The 1,199-nt window shown below is 35.8% G+C and overlaps 1 protein-coding gene across 1 annotated transcript; it reads left to right on the top strand.

Moving 5' to 3' along the window:
- Positions 1-416: 416 nt before the first annotated feature.
- On the top strand, positions 417-907 carry HELRODRAFT_184734 (hypothetical protein; the record flags this gene model as incomplete). The annotated part of the gene is made up of 2 exons (XM_009022180.1): positions 417-492; positions 633-907. 2 exons carry the CDS (start codon positions 417-419, stop codon positions 905-907), a joined length of 351 nt encoding a protein of 116 aa, XP_009020428.1.
- Positions 908-1,199: the final 292 nt, after the last annotated feature.

Below are 1,199 nucleotides of genomic sequence, written 5' to 3' on the forward strand. Positions count from 1 at the left end.
TACATACATACATACATACATACATACATACATACATACATACATACATACATACATACATTCATACATTCATACATACATGCATTCATACATACATACATACATACATACATACATACATACATACATACATACATACAACATACATACATACATACATACATACATACATACATACATACATACATACATACATACATACATACATACATGTGGTGATCATATATGTAGATCAAATTGAATGGCAAAAAGATAATCAATACTTATTCTAGCAGCATCATCATATACCTTAGTAACACGCAACATGTAACAAACACTAATACATTCATCGCCGCGATGCTATAAATGCGGTTGACAATGAAATAATGTGGGAAGAATGACAATTTTGCCAACCACATATAGGAAGCCCACGCCACATGCACGAATATACTCAGGATGCTATGTCATATGATAGGCATTATAGCCGCTCAGACTTATTTGTTACATTCACAAGTAACCCAAAATAGTTAGAAATCAAGAGGGAATTGCTACAGCCAAACACCAGTTGATAGACATGACATAACTGCCAGAGTTTTAAACAAAATTAAAATCTCTCATGAATTTCTTAATATAGCATTGTGTGTATCGCCCAGTCCGTTGTTGGATGCATCATGTAGAATGGCAAAAGCTTGGACTGCCACATGCGCACATATTAGTCTATTTACTGGACAAAATAAGGCCAGATGAGATAGATTCCATAATTTTGGCTGAAATTCCAGATGAAACAGTTGACCCAAAATTGCATGCAGTAGCTACGAAACACATGATACTTGGACTTTGCGAACTTTTCAACTACATGTACGGCAAGTGTTCAGAGCGATACCCAAGAGACCTGCTTGCTGAAACCATAACGGGAAATGATGGATAACCACTGTATCGTCGGCGATCAGTTGCGAATAATGAGCGATAGGTAGTTGTGAAGGTAAAAGGACAAAATGTTGATGTAGACAATCGTTGGATTGTGCCATACTCGCTAATATTGTCCAAAGCTTTAGAAACTCACATCAAAGTAGAATATTGTAACTCTGCGAAGTCGATAAAGTACATATGTAAATATGTTAACAACGGCTGTCTTCGCTGTAACCAATGAAAATGATGAAATATCACAGTACCAGATATGTAAGTAGCAAAGAAGCAATATGGCGTATTTTTTCATTTGC

Source organism: Helobdella robusta, assembly GCF_000326865.2.
Source record: "Helobdella robusta unplaced genomic scaffold HELROscaffold_3025, whole genome shotgun sequence".
Taxonomy (NCBI): Eukaryota; Metazoa; Annelida; class Clitellata; order Rhynchobdellida; family Glossiphoniidae; genus Helobdella; species Helobdella robusta.